Source organism: Tenrec ecaudatus, chromosome 4, assembly GCF_050624435.1.
Source record: "Tenrec ecaudatus isolate mTenEca1 chromosome 4, mTenEca1.hap1, whole genome shotgun sequence".
Lineage (NCBI taxonomy): Eukaryota > Metazoa > Chordata > Mammalia > Afrosoricida > Tenrecidae > Tenrec > Tenrec ecaudatus.
The window spans coordinates 45,077,113-45,094,137 of NC_134533.1; the positions used below are offsets into that span (position 1 = coordinate 45,077,113).

General features: G+C 39.6%; 1 protein-coding gene across 1 annotated transcript in view; it reads right to left on the minus strand.

The window, feature by feature from the left end:
- Positions 1-17,025, minus strand: part of ANO3 (anoctamin 3) — a 460,260-nt gene that overhangs the window by 181,839 nt on the left and 261,396 nt on the right. Inside the window, exon 7 of the mRNA XM_075548400.1 lies at positions 13,864-13,935. Within this exon, the coding sequence (XP_075404515.1) occupies positions 13,864-13,935 (72 nt within the window). The remainder of the gene's footprint in view (positions 1-13,863; positions 13,936-17,025) is intronic.

Here is a 17,025-nt window from a genome sequence, read left to right on the forward strand (position 1 = left end):
GAGCTTTATTGAAAATTTTCTACTGACAGATGACACCAGGGAGGAATAAGAGGTAATAGGGTAATGGTAAGCAGTGGTCACAGCCTGACTATATATTGAAACTGAGCCTCAAGGACTTACTGAATGTGTTCAATAAACACTTGAAAAGATTTAACTTGGCCATGAAGCTGTCACAACTGGAAATTAATTTTTCCAATTGATTTTTCTTATTTACATAATTCTGAAATAGACTTGTAGTCTTAGTAGAAAATTCTATCTTTTACCTTCACAACAGGAAACACTTTTTGAAAAACATTGACAAAGAGCAGAGATTTTATAGAATAATTGCGACAATAATTGTTTAAGAAAGGAGGCCAGCATACATTCCATCAATTAAACTATTAAATTCATAGAAGGCATCAAACAATGCCTTAACCCTTTCATAGAAAGCACTTCCTGAGAAAAACCTTTGAGTCTACAAGATCAGAGCGATGTCTGTCTTTGTTGGTTGCACTCAAATTAGGTTGGTCTCAGTGAACCCTGTAGATTCTTTTTAGCATGTTATGTATATTTCCTTGTACACAGGGGAAGTAGTAAGCAAACAGGGCCTATTAATGTTGAAATCTCTGCCCTTGAACACTAAGAAGAAAAACGAGTAAGTCCTGCTGAAGAACTTCTAAGCGGAATGGGCACTCTCAGTCCACCAAGATTCCATATATCTTATGACTTGGATCAGCCGTTCCCAGAATGACTGTAGGGGAGGATGTGAGGGTTACGGAGAGGTGGAACGATACCCTGACATGGTGGGATGTTCTATGAAGAACGGAATTAAAGGCTCACGAAAGACAAGAAAACAAAAAGAAAGGGAAAAGCAGGTACTACAAGATTCTAAGCTTCCCAGCAAAATTAGCAATCTTTAACCAACCGGTCCCGACATGTGTTTTGGAATGGAACTCGGCCCCAATCTTCCCTCCAAATGCTAGATATTAACATCCTGCAATAGCACCCCTGCTGCAGTTCCTGGTCATGCAAGGACTGAGTGTTCAGCTGCTAACCCAAATGTAGGCAATTCAAACCCACCTAAGCACCTTGGAGAGAACGGACTGCACAATCGGCTTCTGTGATCAGTACGGATCAGAGGAGAATCCTACTCTGCCACCTGAGCGTCAGCCTGAGTAAACTATTGTCTCCTGGGCAGCCAGCCACAGCAATCCATTGTGGTGATCGCCAGAGAAGGTGACAGAGAAAGCCTGCTCGCGATGGAGCCTCCGTTTCCCATTGACCACTTATTTGGTCATTTATAAGACTCTTGGCAAATCTACTGCTTCCTTTGTAGAAAAGAGTGAACACAGTATGGAGCCCCAAAAGTTATGAAAATTATGGGAAAGAATGCAGGGCAAGTGCTTTGTAATGGACGTCCACTAGTTACTGATATTCCACTATAGGATTTATGAGAAGCCGTGGTGGTGTGCACGGCTGTTAAGCACAAGGTCAGCAGTTTGAATACACTCGATGCTCTGTAGGAGAACGATGAGGCTTTCTGCTCCTTCGACGTCTTACAGTCTCAAATACACTGGGGTGAGGGCGTGTGGTTATACTGTGCCTATAGGGTTTCTATGACTTCTATTTTGATGATAGTAGGAAGAACTATTTAGGATAGATATGACTGGGCTCTGTATATTAAGTGTGAAAGAAAAGTTTGATGGGTGACAGAATAAAGCAATGAACTGTTATTTACTGAATCTCCACTATGTGCCTGATCCTTGATATCACCGTGATTAAGCCGTCAGCTGCTAACCGAAAGGGCACATTTTGAACCCACCAGCTTGTCGAAGTAAAAAAGAAGTGTCTGTCTCCTTCTACAAAGATTCCACTACCTCTGAGTCCATTCTGACCCACAGCCACCCCTAGGTTAAAGCAGAACTTCCCTAGCAGGTTTCCAATATCGTGAACCTGTACACAAGCCAACGGTCACCTCTTTCTTCTTCAGAGTATCTATGGATTTGAACCTGTGACTCTCCTGTTTACAGCTGAGCTGTTAATCACTGTGCTCTCAGGAATCCTCCTGCAAAGATTCCAGGTTTGGAAACCCAGTCCTTTACAGTTGAAATGAATGGGGACCAAGTGAATGACAATGGGGTTGTTGTAGTGGCATTTTGTTGATGTCACTGCGATGTACCAGGAGCTCTGCTAGAGCCATGTCTCTTCCTTTTAACTCAACAACTCTGTAAAGCACGTTTTATTAAGCCCTCTCTACAAATGATATGCTTGAGGCTGTGAGTTCATTGAGAAAGGTAAAGTAACATGCCAGTCACACAGCTAGTAGATGAAAGAAGGGGTTTTTGATGAATGATCTAGCTAGGTAAAAAAGCACTTTGTCCATGATATATTACAAATTAAACTGGGCAATCTTCCAGATCTGCATCTACTGAAACTTGAAAGTCCCTTTCTCTAAGGCACTCATTTTGAACAATGGGAAAAATTCACTATGTAAGGGAACACTACCTACATACAATTAACCTGCTATAATATTCATGTTTTGCTTTGAACTGCCAGTGGAAAAAGTAAATCTTCTAATCGAATGCATTGCTCAGGTTCCAAAAAAGGCAGCAGAACCTATGGCTACTTAGAAACTTCCCTCCAACAGCTGATCAAATCCTAGAAATGTGTACGCTACACCCCCAAAGCAACAGTGGGGTCTGCAGCTAATTTGATCTCTTGAAGTTAAAGAAAGTGCCACATCGATAGGAATTTCCAATTGTTAGATATGCAGGCCAAAACTGGACAATGAATGTGGAAAACTGGAGAAGAACTGATGCCTTTGAATTATGGCGTTGCCAACTCATATTGACGATACCCCGGATTGCCAGAACCAATCTGTGTAGTAAGAAGCACAGCAGGGATGTTCTTTAGAAGTAAGGATGGTGAGACTGTCCCACTTATGTTGAGCATGTCATCTGTAGGGATCGCGCCTTGGTGAAGGGCGTCATGCTAGATGGAGAGGATGCAGCGAAAACGAAGACCCTTAAGTAGATGGATGGGCCCAGTAACGGCAACAATGGGGGATGGAACAATGGGGGCAACAACACTAGGGGGATGGAATAGGAGCAGGTAGAATTTCACTCCGTTGTATGCAGGTCTCTTATGTGTCTGAACTAAGGACACTTAACAATAATAGCTCTTTTTTTTTTTTTAGCATTTTAAAGCAACATGTTGCTTAAATGCATACTTGTGTTTTATTTAATTACTGAGTTCATTTGATGTGATTTTGCTTTATCTCTTCTCTATGCAGTCAAAAGTATGACAGATAAACAACTGACTAACAAATTATAGACATGATCCCTGAAGATGTTAACTGAAAACTGACCAATATATATCCCTTAGCCAAGTGTTACAGTCAAATGGATTCCTGAGATGCTTAATGATGCAACAGACAGGTATAAATTCATGCTCAATTTCTTTATATATATAGATATATCATCATGCCTGTGTGCTTTAAACATCCAAGAAGCTGTGATGTTCTCTAACTTGAATGAATGATAGATTGATGCCAGAGGTATTAAAATATTGTATAGGTGATGCAATGCCTGGAGTTGTACAAATCTATATAAATACACGTCCTTTTGGTAAAATGATTGAGATGCAGTCAAATGAGAAAGAAATGGGGTGTTCGGGCTTCTAATTTGTTAGGCAGCACGGATGGCAAACTATAAAGAAATAGAAATGTGAAGTAGAATAGAAATAAGTTTCAGGAGACTAGTGTGATTGTTAGGCTGGTACTGTACAGTACTAACTTGTGAGCATGAGAAGTGAATAGTGAGGTGATAGGGGTCTTATGGTCCAGTAGACTTTGTTTTCTTCTCAAAGGCAGCCTCCTTCAATTGCTATGTCAAATGATTTTCTTATCTGACGGAGCGCAGTTGTTCTGATGAAATGCTCTGTTTGAAGTTGAATATGAAATGAATCTGCTAGTAGTAGTTTGTTGTTTTTTTCATTAGGATAATTTAATAATCCAGCAAGTTTTCTAAATCACACACTTAAAAACGAGTACTATAAGAGAATATGACTAATGTGTCGTTATCTAAGACGTTATTATTAATCACACAGTGCACGGTTTAAAACATTATTAAAGTATTTTACCAATCTTCTTAAAAATAGACCAAGGAAAATTTTTGTATCAGACCCTGAATTTCGTATCAGGGACATTTTAAAATATGAATGCCAAATTCACTTCCCAGAACAATTAAAACTGATTCTCTAGAGCTGGGGCACAAGGAGTTTTAGGGCTCCCAAGTCATTTCAATGCTCAATCCAAGGATGTAAACTTCTCCGGTAAGCAATGTGACGAGGCCACCAAGCGTTCACCATTGAGAATGCAGGGCACACTGCTCCCTGTGGTCGCAATGGAGGGGGTTGGGCAGAGTAGTGTCACGTTTTCCTTACTTCTGAATTCATTTTATTTTTATTTAATTTTCAAAGGCATCTATCATGAGCAGTTCCAGGCAACAAGAAAATAACTTTTGCATATATGACACAGATTTTATGTAATAACTTCAAAAGGCAGTATAGGGGGTTCACTAATGTAGTCATTCCAAAAATATAGAAAGTTAAATAAAGAATAAATCAAGACGTTTGCATTTTTATCATATGCATTCCCTAAGAACTAAAATTCAAACACATTAAAAAATAACACATCTAGGAAATTAACACATTAGAGGGCTGGTGCAGTATGTAAAAACATGTGGTATGTTGTTAGTATTTGCACAACAGTACATTTATAGAGTCAGGATAGACTCTTCCAATATTATATACTTTAAAATACTGGGTAACCACCAACCAGCATGACATTTCAATTTTACAGACTACACATAAAATTGAGTATAATTGTTATTTACAGGGCTTTTTATTTTTTAGTTTACCAAACTATTTTGCTGAAACTATTTTTATTAAACAAGGAGTGACCTATGATAACCACACATGATCTTCCCCGCTCAGAGCTATCAGCAGACTGCCACATTTCATTCAAGCTCCTTTTTAGCACATTATTAACTAAGACGTCTTCACTGATATTTAGTAGCTTTTGATGTTTTTGGTGTTTGTCTTTTTTTATTTGACTTAGCAATGCACCTTTAACTGTTCTATAACATAATTTACCAGTGGTTCTGTGATATTCTAAGCAGTTGTGGGGACACTGTGGGCTGAGCATCGGGCCGCTAACCGCAAAGTCAGCAGTTTGAGTCCACTGTTCAGTGCTCTGCTGGAGAAAGGTAAGGCTGTGTACTCTTGGGAATTGTCACAGTTTCAGAAACCCTACATAGCGCTGCTGAGTAGCAACCAACTTGACGGCTGTGGAGCTTCATTGGTGGACAATGAATAACAAAGACTGGAGAAGATGTAATACAATTACATTACAATGTTAGCAAAGAACGTTGAATATACTATGAACTACCAGGAAAACAAGCATTTCTGTTTTGGAAGCTGCAGAGCCAGAATGCTCCACAGAAGCTACGATGAGGGGATTTCAAAAGCCCCTTAGAAGTAATAGCAGTGACAATTTATCTCACTAGGATGGACATGTTATCAGGAGTCGCGTCCCTAGAAAAGCACATTGTGCTTAGGAAAGTAGAGGGTGAACAAAAGAGGAAAACCCTTAACAAAGTTCCTTGATACCGTGGCTGCAAGACGGGCTCAAACGTGAAATAACAGCAATTGTGAGGATGGCACATGACCAGGGGGCGTTTTTGTTCCGTTGTACATAAGGTTGCTATGCGTTAGAACCAACCCAATGTCAGAGGGTGGCAGTGGGCATGTGATCTCCTAACCTATAGACGACTTTCTTCAAATTTATATACTTGCCATTAAAGCTAGAGTTGGTAATTTAAGAAATTTAAGAAGTCTACAAACTTCTTCAGTCTGAAATCAATCAAACATGCAATAAGATGGATTAAAAATGATGGGCAATTAGGCTATGGAAGTTGGAAACGGAGAGTAAGGAACAGTGGTTTGAAAATATCTCCTTGATGATGGAAATGATGTTAGAAATCCTGATAGAACTTTGCAAGACCAATGACATCTTCCTTGAAAATACTTTTATTTTTAACCAACATAACGTGGACTTCACCAGATGTGGTACCCAGGAATAAAATTGACTATCTCTATAGTTAGGGACAATGGAGAAGGTCAATATCACTAACTAAAATACATCCAGATGCTAATCATTATTTGCAAATATGTATGTTCAGAATGAAGATAAAGAAAACTAGACAAGTCCATAAGAGCCAAATATAACCTGAGTATATTCCACTAGAATGTCCAGAATATCTCCAGATTGATGTGCCTTATTGAATACTGATATTGAAACCTGAGGAGCTGTGGGCAGACATTCAAGAACATCAGACATGAAGAAAGCAAAGGCCAACAAAAAGATCAGAGTGGATGTTATAAGCTAATTCTGACTCACAGCAGCAGAGGAAGGCTGTAGAGATTGATTGACACAGTGACTGTAAACACAGGCTCAACCACAGCACGTGTGGATATGGAGCAGGACTGGGCAGTGTCTCCTGCCATTGTCCACAGGGCCACTGTGAGTCTGAAGCAATTTGAATGCTCATTTTGCTCCAACTTCTGATATTTATAATTATTATAAGGTTGTGGGGAGAATGGAATTTTCACATTTCTGATATAAGTTTTAACTAGATTTTTAGAAGTAAAATTGAATTGTTAGTCACTAACATAAATGTTATACCTATTCACTCTATTTGTCCTGATGGTTTCTTCATTTTATCCGTAGAGTAACATCAAGGTGCCATTGACATCAATTTGTTGAAATTGAAGGAAGCAGAGTTCAAGATGTCAAAATGAACTTACACCTCCACTGCCCTTTTTGCTAAGAATATATTAACTAAAAAATGAAGCATTTTAAAGGTAAACATCTACAATAATTTTTAAATTCATTATTTTGAGGGAAAGATGTTGACTGATAGAGTAGTATGGCCTAGAATTTACACAGAAGAAAGAAAAGAAAGTGAATCTCCTTAGTAGAACCCCCTAGGATGTCTGAACTAAAAACAAAAATAAAAACAGAAAAATACATAGAGGACAGGAGTGAGCATATGAGGTAAAAACTTGGAAGATAATTAAGTCTGACACTAGGCCTGGCAACATTTTCTTTTAACAATTTCAAAGTGCTAGACGTAAAATCCAGGGAAGCAAATGTGGAGTTTGACATTTCAGAGTACCCTCCTCACTTTGTCACTGAGTGACTCCATAGGAGGGGTAGACCTGCCCAACTGGTTTTCCAAGATTGTAACTCTTTATAGGAATAAAAGTCTCCTCTTTCTTCCTCAGAGTGGCTGTTGGTTTCAAACTGCTGACTTGGTGGATAGGAGCCCATCACATAACCAGTATGGTATGAGGACTCCTTTTGTCACCGAGTAGGTCTTCTATATAAAAAGCCTTTTACTTTCTGTGAGTCCATGGATCAGTTTTATATGACCTTTCTCAGCATGGTCTTGGGAACATTCAGCAAACGATTGGGCAGGACTATGCAATTAAGGTACCTGTGATCCACGAAGGAGAATAGAAAGCTTACTAATCATGGAAACAAAGTGAATGGCACTCTTGTGAGAGCGGGGCCATGCAAACAAAGAGCATATAACCATCCAGAGGGAGATGGGTCAGTTTTGTCATCCTACTAGGCTTACAATGAGTCCCTCCAGAGATAGGAAAGTGGTCCTCACTAACACCAAGGAGAGAGATAAGCGGAGCACACCTGTGCCCATAAGACCACCTAGACCCGTAAGACAGTGACAGAAAGCTACAGAAGTGGCACAGGATGGTGAGGAGCAGTGGCAAAGAGACAACAGCTAAACAAAGAGACTGTCATGAGATGGCAGAGCAGACTCACTAAACAAAGTGGCAAAGAGTGGGGATGCCAACCCACCAAGTGAGATAGCTGAATATTTTATGACAGAAAGAAAGGGGTGTCCATGGACATTTATCAGTAAAGTTAAAGAGCTCTTTCACACTTTCAAAGGTAGGACAGAGTCTATGCAAAGATGTGCAGGATGCCAAGAGACCACGGATCAGAAAGAGGCCAGCCTTCTAATCTTAATGAGAAGAGGTCACTTTGCTTAAAGAACTGTATCCTGAGTTATTCCTGATCCTGAATTGAACTTGTTATATCCCTAACAAATCCCATGACCATGAATTCTGTGTGGCCATTGCAATGAATGATCACATCTAGTAGAGAAGTAGAGACTGATTTTGGAGGGACGATTACTATCAGAATTAGTACATAAAGATTGGAGAGGTGAGGTATGTCTGACCTCTACTTCAAAGCAATAAGCTTTGGGATATTGATCTTGATGAACCTCCTTCTCACGAAGTTAAAGGATATCAGAAATACTTTACCCCACAATCTTTACAGCTTCTAAGATTTGTCCCCACCACATGCCTCTCTGTTGTGTTAAGGTGACTAGGTTACTGGATGCTATGCCTTTGGTGTTTCAAATATTAGCCGGGTAACCAATGGTAAGCAGGCAACCAATGGTCTCAGTGAAGCTTTCAGACTAGAATCGGGGAAGAAAGAAAAAAATAGGCAATACATTTTGGAGGGATTAGCCACTGAAAACTGTGTACATGCCATCAGAGCACTGTCTGAAACATGGCCAGATGCTAAGCTACACGGTTTGGAAGGCACTCAAAACAGTAGAATAAACCAATGTAACAGGGATAGAGGAACGTTTTCAGGACCTTTACTTCCTCACAGGGCATAATTCACTAGGAGACACAATAGCCACCAACATCCATTAATAATCTGAACATAGAATGTACGAAGTATGAATCTAGGAAAACTGGAAATTGTCAAAAATGAAATGGAAGGCATGGAACAACATCCTAAGCATTATGAAGCATAAATGGACTGGGATTGGAATGTATTGACTCTAATAATGGTCTGGCCTAATATTCCAAGAATGACATATTCAAGAGAAGGATTGTCACATTCATTAACAAAAAGAACACTTCAGATCTATATTGAAGTGCAATGTTACCTGTGATAGGATAATATTTATATTCCTATAAAGAATACAAACAATACAACTACTATTCAAAATTATGCACCAACCACCAAAACCAGTGATGAAGAAATTGAAGAATTTTATCAAATATTGTGGTAGTTACATAATTTTACATCAACTTGATAAATAAGTATAGGAGTAAATCAATCATGTCACAACCTGATGATACCTTGTGGACGTGGCCTTTTCATGAGGATTCTGGGAGCTTCCTCTTTCTCTCTCTTTGCTTCATCTTCCTGTTAAAGAGCCACACTCAGAGCTGGAGGAGCCAACTGGAGACCCACACCAGTGTTGAGATACGTCCACAACCATTTAATCCATAAGACTTTTCACCCACTAGCCTGTGATCTTCCTGAATTTTTCATTATTGCATGAGACTGCTGGAGCCTGAAGAGTGATTTATGGACTAGTATCAGATTTATGTGCTAATATCAGACTAATGGATTTGATCTGGACTGGGCTGGGATGTTTTCTCAATATACAGTTACTCTTTGATATAAAGCTCTCTCTTACACATATATGAGTGTCTCTGGATTTGTTTCTCTGTCCACCCTGGACTAAAACAAAGATGCAATTAAGATGCATTAATAATTACTGGTGAGAAGAACAAGAAAGTGGGAAAAAAAGAGGAAGAATCTGTAGCTGGAAAATATGGCCTACGTGATAGAAACGAAGCTGGACATGGCATAATATAATTTTGCAAAAATAACAACTTCTTCATTGCAAACACCTTTTATCAACAAAATAAATGGAAACTATACATATAGACCTCACCAAATGTAATAAACTACGGAATTAACTCCGTGTCCAAAGAAGAGTCAGTGGAGAGCAATAGTTTCATTAAGAATAAGAATGAGGCATATAATAAACAAAACCCTGGGATGACAGATTTTTCCTTTTCCATCAAGAAAAAACATCAGAAAAGAAAACAAACCAAAAGTTGTGGCAAAATCAATAAAGTAAGTATAATGGAGCGTGATTTTGAGTATTTGATAGGAGAAGGGTGTTTTGATGGGGAAGAATGCTGTTGAACCTGATCATAAGAATATTCAAAGAGGGTATTATTTATGTCGCCACAGGAGAGGGAGAGAGAGAGACGGGCCCTCATTCTGGTGTGTCAAGCCTTGAGGGCAACATACCTGCATGGAACAGAAGGGACTGTGGGGTCAGCCCCAATCCGAGCTATGTTGACCCCCCTCTAGAAGAAGATGCTATAATGGACAAAACTGAAGATACAGACTAGGGTGAGTAGTCGGTCTATCTTGCCCACATGAGAACAAAATAAGAAGGAAAGAGAACGAGACAGTGGACCTCTTCCTGTCCCACCAAGCCTCGAGGGTGATGCTCTGCTCAGAGCAGCCAATGCACTCAGAGGACCATAGGGCTGGCCCCAGCTCAAGATGTGTCCTCCCCTTATTGGCTCAAAGTGCTGTAGAGGACAACATGGGAGACAGTGTGGGAAGTAGTCTGGGCTGACCCCTCCCTCCTCCAGCGTGGCAAATCACAAAGGGACCATAACAGATCAGCAATGGGAGCTAAATCACAAAGTCCCCAAGGAATCCCAAAAATATACCCCTTGACTTGGGGGTCAGTCCATGGCACTTCACCTGACCTGGTTGGGGGACATTCACAAAGGTCATCAGATTGACCCTGAACTATGTATAGGTTTTTTAATTTTTTAAATCATATGTCTATCTATATAAGATTGGCAGGAAAATAGTCCCGAGAAGAAAACAATGGGACCAACAAGGGGTGGTGGTGGTGGTGGTAGTGAGGGAGCCAGCTGTGAGCTACAAACTTAGGGACAGGAGAATATCAAGGGATTTAAGTAGATGGTGAGGGGGTTGTAGAATGCCTGGTGGTGTTTGATCAATTGCAGTGTAGCATAGAGTAATTACTGAGAGGCGAATGTGGGGTGAACATGATGATGGGCAGGAGGAAAGTAAAAGGAAATAGAGGAAAGAACTAGGAGGCAAAAGCTATATGCAGAGGCATAACTATAGACATGTAGATATATAAATATATAAAGATGGGGTACTGGGCTACGAATTTATATTTATAGGTTAAAGCACTAAAATAACAGATGGACTTTGGGCCTCTAGTTATGTCTTTCCTCACCACAACAAGACTCTGTTCTAATAACGTGGCACTATGTGATATTTACCCTCCTGGCACAGCTGAAAACAAAATGGGTGCACAAGCAAATGTGGTGAAGAAGGGTGATGGTGACCGGCTATTAAATTATAAAGCGTCTGGAATCTTAAAAGCTTCAAGTGTAGGAAACAGAACTGGGAAGACAATGTATGTGGCCATATTCTCAACATTCATACGTTAAGGAATCTGGGAGGCCAACGCTTCCATGGAAGAAAGCTTCATGATTGTGGGTTGGAGATGCGTCCCACTCACATTCTCCTAAGAAAAAGTCATTCCCTGCAATGTCCTCCCACAATACCTAAATTTAAGGTGCCATTTGCAAACACATGGTGGCTTACTACAAGCTTTAAGGTCAACTGCTTAAAGGTTATCTGCCTGAAGGTTGTCTGTCATCAAAAGAATTCTGACCCTATTATCTGTCCCACCCTAAGTAGGGCCTACTCCCTTCTGATAAGGATAATGGATTGATCCCCTGAAGAGGAGCTTAAAGACATCTAAGGTCAAACCAGCTCAGAGATGATAATGGTTAGACTGACATCTTGATTCTAAAGCCTACCCATCTTGTTCTGTATGTACCTTCCTGTCACATGCGTGCCCCTAGCACAACTCCTTCCTCTTTCTATTGCATGTATACCCATTGCTTGCCCCCTCCTGTTACTTGTATGCTTATTGTATAACCCCTTCCTGTTACTTATTGCTTACCATGGCCTACATACCTGAGATTATATAAGTTTGTGAGATTACTATCTCTCTCTGCATGGTCCTGGCTCCTGAAGTCATGACTGAGGAGGTGAGCCCTTACATGCTTTAGCTTATCTGATGTCTTTTTAATTTACCCCTCCATTATACAACTGGTCCATGGACCCATGTGGTTATAGAGAGGCTGGTCCCACACATTGAAGTTAAGCTCATAGTCATCTAGCAGGGAAGCAACAACATCCACATGAAAGAAGCACACCAGCCTGTGTGACCATGAGGTGTCAATGGTATCAGGTATCTGAAGATCAAAAATGAACAATCATATCTTTGTGATGGAGAGGGGCCACAGTGGAAACCCATAGCCCATCTGTTGAAAATCAGAAACTGCCTCAAATAAGGGATACACATAAAGTATAATTCATCCAGCTCCAACAAAACACACATTATTCCTCTCGTTCTTTAGGGCTTCCTCCCCCTACTGTCATGGCCACAGTTTGACCTCACAAATCCTGCTGGATGGGCATATTCACATTGATACAGATAAGAGCTTTCATCCTAAGCAATCCAATACAGATCAACCCCTCAGTTACAGTAATGAGAGGAACAATTCCCAGAGGGTACCTGAGGGACCAGGAAGGGAAGGGAGTGGAGGGACAAGGGGGAGCAGGTAGCAATGATGGATGTATAACCTGCCTCAAGGGGGACAAATAGCAGAACTGCCGGTGAAGGAATACATTGGACAGTGTAAGATATGAAATTATATATATACACATATTATATATAATTTGAAATTTATTAAGGGCTCACAAGGGTGGTAGGGTGGGAGCGGGAAGGAATAAAGAGGAGCTGATAGCAAGGAACTCAAGTAGAAAGAAATGCTTTGACAGAGATAATGGCAGCATCTGCACAAGTTCACTTGATGTAACTGATTTATGGATTGTTATCATATCTGCAAGAGCCTCCAGTAAAACTCAATTTAAAAAACCCAATGAATTTGCTATATTGAGAAGCAATGAGATTATAATAACTTGGAACTTTGAAAAAGGAAATGATTCCACATTAGTTGGTTCTTTGGTAAACATTTTAATCGCCATATAAGAAGTCAAAAGTTGTTGCTGTTCTAGTTAGAGCCTGATATGAAGGTATAAATAACTGTTTACACCATAATTTTAATCAACAAACAAATGTGAAAGAGAAATATAACTATAAAAACCAAAAATCTTTAGCAATAGATAAGTAACAATTGAGAGATAAGTGACAATAGATAAATAACAATAGATAAGTCTTAAATTTGACAAATCTCATAGTAGTATAAATAACATGCATATAAAATTAAAAGCTCGATATAAAAAAGAAAGAATTTGTTACATTAATAAGCAATTAGGTTATAATAACTTGAAACTTTGAAAGAGGAAATGATTCCACATTAGTTGTTTTTTTGGTAAACATTTTCATTGCCACATAAGAAGTCAAACGATGTTACTGTTCTAGTTAGAGTATGATACAAAGGTATAAATAACTATGTAAACTATAATTTTTAATCAACAAAATTGAAAGAGAAATATAACTATAAAAACCAAAAGGCTTTGCGTATGTGGTAAATCTTTAGCATAATAAACTAACTATAGATAAGGCTTAAATTTGATAACTCTAGTAGTAGTATAAATAACATGCATAGAAAATAAAAATAAATGTTCAGGACACTGAAATCATAAGTTGAAAAATTTTAGGATACAGAATTGTTAATTATAATTTATCTTATATTACATGAAATTCTAACTAACAAAAAAACTTCAATATATTTTAACCTCCAAATATTATATTGGCCCATAAGATCTTAGAGGCTAAACATCAATTTATAACCTGCCATAATGATGTCCTAAATTTGGGAAACTATAATTTACCACTTAAGGGAAATAAAGGAAAAGGGAAATATTAGAAATCAACTCACCCAAACAAAAATCACTGAGGTCCGTGAAAGAGCAGTTCAGCACAGAGTGGTTCTTATTCTCCTCATAGTTAACTAAAATAAATAAATAAGCAAATGAGGAACAAAATATTTGGAGTTTCAGAAAATAATCAAGACAACATCAGAAGAATGATTATAACAAGATATCATTAATATCTAATTATATCTAATATCAAATAAATATCTAAAATATGCCCAAACTTCAAGAAATGTTTACAGAAAATGACTTGGAATTAGTTATTTAAATTGCTCTCTCAATAAATGAAATAATCATGTATTGTATAATGATTAATACCTAATCATAGGGGATACTTAGTCATGCTTGTTCTCGATCATAGAGATAATCTGATAAATAATAATATCTAGTGAAAGATATATATCTGAATATCTACTGACATATGTATACATGTCACTAGTTATTATTACATCACTATATTATATATATGAACAAGAAAAGTCAGACTTCTTCTTAGAGGCAAGTATGACAAGACTTTGGGGTCACTCTCAGGAGAGCCAGTCCTGGAGAAGGACATCCTGCTCAGTAAAGCCCAGGGCATTGAAAAGGAGGAGGCCCTGACCAGATGGACTGATGCAGTGGCTTCAACAAGGCACTCAAGGCATTGGAAAAATTGTGAGGAGGGTGCAGGGCTAAGCAGTGTGTCCCCTCTGTTGCACTTAGGGGAGCCATGAGTCAGAACACACTGGCTGGCACTGAACACCAACAACAACACCAACAACAACAATGATTTATAGTATACAGCAGAAACTGGTTTTATTCATCCAGAAGAAGAGGCAAGGCTATAGAATCATAGCACAAAGCTAGAAATGGATGGAAAAATTAAAATGCAACTCATCCACTAGTAAAAAGGAAGTCTGCGATTCGGACCCCTGGCTCTCCTGAAAGGGCTTGACTGGAAGTACTTGAGGGTAGGCGTGGTTCACTGTAGACTTCTCCCCTTCAACCTCCTGGTTCTCATACTCGTCAATGCCTCTCAAGGTGAGCTACCACTTCTCTGCCAGATGAGACTTGCATGCAGCTAAAAAGGTTTCCGTTGAACTTTTAGACTAAGATAAACTATGGAGAAAAGTTCAGTGATCTAATTCTCCAAATTATCCAAGGAAAACCCATGACTCTGTTCCTGTTGTGCATGGGGACGCCACAAGTCACCCACCAGCCTACCTGACTGCAGGTAACAACAGGGATAAAGGGTCATGGAGGGTGCCGACATGTACATGGGTGTGTTCAGGCGTGGCTAGGGAGAGTAGCAACTGTATGTGTAAAAGTTCTCCCTCTGGGGAAGAACTACTGATTCCAGTCCCCTGCACTGGGCAACAGCAGCCACACTATTGATATGCATCCCTAAAATGTAGCCTTTCGGTTTCTGTCAACTGAGGCTTAAATGCTAACATGCATCCAACTACATTTCCATCCATCTAAATCTTCACTGCTTCGCTGTCAGCATTATTTAAGGTTTGTTTGGTTGATTTCTGTCTAGAAAACTGAGTCTTTATTATTATACTTAAAAACTGTTTATAAGTTCTTGCCAAGGATAGTATTCATCCATAAATGTATGCAAACAAGCTACTAATTCATGGCATTGGGTGCATCTTCCAAAGTAAACAGCACGTATTTATCCAACCTCATATCAGATTGGCTTTGTCCAGGGTAAGGGGAGAATAAAACCACATCTGGTCAACAAATGAACATTCTTCTGACTGACAAAGGATACCTGTTCTTCCTTTGTCAGCTTGCTTCCTTACAAAACAAAAACAAAACAAACAAAAACTAAGCACTGCCATTGGGTTAATTCTTAATCATAATGACACTGTTGGGGTTTTAAGGCAGTCTCTCCTCCTCCTACGAGTGGCTGATGAGTTTGTACTGAAGACGCTGTGGTTGACATAGCGTCTAATGCCTCGCCCATGGCACAACCCCAGGACTCCTTTAGCATCCTCAAGAACACTATCAATATTAATCAGTGAAGTGAGATTCCTGAATACGACTTTTCTAGATCTAGCCCTTGTATTCCAACCAAATGATTGCGTGGGAGCCTGTAAATAATGTACAGGCGACTCTAGGGATTTTCCGGTTCTGCCAATCTCTTGGGCATCTGAAAACAGAAATAGGAAATCCGGAGGCCTTCAAGAAAGAAGAGCCCCCAGAGGAGCACATGTAAGATCCCTGCCTGAAATGGCAATGGCAATGAGGCTGCAGAGGCCAAAGCACCAAGACCAAGCAGAGGAGCCGCACCACGACTATAAAATGCAGCAAAGGGCTTCCTACCCATGAAAGGGGGCAGAGGTTAAGGAACTGAGTGGCTGATAGGCGGAGGTCCAGAGAGAGATGTGACTGAAAAGAGGTGTTTGGTTTTTTTTAACTGACTTGGGGGTCCTATTATATTCCCTATTAAATCCCATAATCATAAGCCTTGTCTGTGAGTTTTTTGTGGCTACTGCAACAAATTATTGAATCCAGCAGGGAAGTAGAGTGCCTTGCGAGGGATGAGTAGTGTCAGAAGAGAGGAAACAAAGTTGGAGGGCAGGAGCATAGCTGAGCTCTGCCCTTTGGCATTCAACCTTGGACAAAGGTGGAATTGGGTTTTGCTTTCCCCCTGTGTAGCAACACTGGTGACCTGGTGGTGTAGTGGTTACGCATTGGGTTGCAATCCGAAAGGTGCACATTTTGAAATCACCAGCCACTCTGCAGGAGAAAGACAGTGCTTTCTAATCCCATTAATAGTTCAGTCTTAGAAACTCACAAGAGTCCATCTACCGTGCCCTTGAGGGTCCCTGTGAGGTGGCATGGACTCAATGGCAGTGAGTTTGAGTGAATCGTCTATTTATTTGGTCTTGTGTAGCCAGAAGAGATCAGATGTGGCCCCCATGCCTTTTTATTAATTATTCAGAGTAATGTGCAAGGGATCATCTGAAAACACTTGCTCTGTAAAAGGATATTTCAAAACTTAAAGGGGAAAATTAAATTATCCTTTAATGCTATTTTCCATGATTTTTTTTATCATTTTATTGGGAGGTCCTGCAGATATTATAACAAGCTATAATTCATTAGATCAAGCATAATTGTGCAATTGCTGCCACCATTATTTTCAAAATATTTTCTTTCTTCATGAACGCTTTGATATCAGT